The sequence below is a fragment of the Austrofundulus limnaeus genome, unplaced genomic scaffold, assembly GCF_001266775.1.
Source record: "Austrofundulus limnaeus strain Quisiro unplaced genomic scaffold, Austrofundulus_limnaeus-1.0 Scaffold13, whole genome shotgun sequence".
NCBI lineage: Eukaryota > Metazoa > Chordata > Actinopteri > Cyprinodontiformes > Rivulidae > Austrofundulus > Austrofundulus limnaeus.
In genome coordinates, this window is record NW_013952415.1 from 204,126 (window position 1) to 205,540 (window position 1,415).

Genomic DNA, 1,415 nt, shown 5'->3' on the forward strand with positions numbered 1-1,415 from the left:
CTCTCTCTCTCTCTCTCTCTCTCTCTCTCTCTCTCTCTCTCTCTCGCTCTCTCTCTGAGCTGCAGGGAGTCAAATACAGGCGAGATAAACAAGAAAAAAGGAACAAAATAAAGGCCCTCCTACCTGCTTGGGGTCAAAGTCCATCACTCCGACACAGAAAACTCTGGCTCCAAACGTTCGTGCTTTATCAGCCTGAGAATCACAACAATGACTGATTTTTTTAAACTGTGATTTTTCAATGAAAAAAAAACAAAAAACATACAACTCAGATCAAACTAAGGGGCGTTAACAAACTGAGATCTACACAAGCGCCATACATAACCAGCCGGTCCGTAACAAGAAACACCTTGAAGTAGTCCAACATACTTCAGGTAATGATCCCAGGTTTCCAAGCTAACATGTAATATATTCACTACATTCCTGTATCATATCCATGATCTCTTAGAGGGAAATGAGCAAAATTCTGCTTCTATAGACAAATAATGTTTGAAATGTGGAACTCGGATGAACTTTATTGTTGCAGCTTAGTGATATCTGACAAACAGGATGCCCCGACTAATTACTAATAAATAAAAAGTTTATAATTCCGTGATGGAATGGTTTTACCTTCCAACCTGCATGTCAGTTTTAAATAAAAATCTTGTGTAATCTGTTAATACTTAGAATGACTCTGCACCTTTAGCTCAGTATCTGTCAAACTGACTGACGTACAGARAAGTTAGAGCAGGGGTGCCCAAACATTTTCCCCAAGAGGGCCAAAATGAAAATCTATCCGGGGCTGCGGGCCAAAGGCAGTAATATAATACTTGAAATACAAATACTTTTTAAGTAAAAGTCCTTTATTTTTAACCAATAAACTTGCAGCCAGTGCGGTGGCCCGCTTTTGTTTTACTCTGCGCAGTTGGAAAAAGTCTGCCATACGTTCAAGTAGCAAAGGCTCATAGGACATTAATGTCCCACGAGTCTTTGCTACTTCCGTACTACAGCCCCTTATATAGTCATTGGGCCAATAGATGACATGACTAAATGGAAATACTGTGTTTCTACATAGGACGACAGGTTACAGCCTAGTAACTATAACTGCTGGTGGGCCAAATGAAATGGCTTGGCGGGCCAAATTTGGCCCACGGGCCCCACTTTGGGCTCCTCTGAGTTAGAGCTTGCTAAGTTTGATTAGCTGTCATCTTGAATCGTGTTTACTCCAGTTATAGATGTGCATCACTTTAAAATACTATTTAATGTAAATTCAAACATTTTTATATCATTTCCCCCCTATTCTGCAAAAAACCATTGGTTAAGAAATTAAATGGGATAACTTGAAAACCCTCCTTCACGTCCACCTGGTTACTGTTAGATTTACTTTCAGTAGTGTGTGTGTGTGTGTGTGTGTGTGTGTGTGTGTGTGTGTGTGTGTG

General features: G+C 40.2%; 1 protein-coding gene across 1 annotated transcript in view; it reads right to left on the reverse strand.

Annotated features, from left to right (window-relative positions):
* antxr2b (ANTXR cell adhesion molecule 2b) overlaps positions 1-1,415 on the reverse strand; it is a gene marked incomplete at its 3' end in the record, with an annotated part of 14,422 nt that overhangs the window by 8,290 nt on the left and 4,717 nt on the right. Inside the window, 1 exon segment of the mRNA XM_014002388.1 lies at positions 124-192. Within this exon segment, the coding sequence (XP_013857842.1) occupies positions 124-192 (69 nt within the window).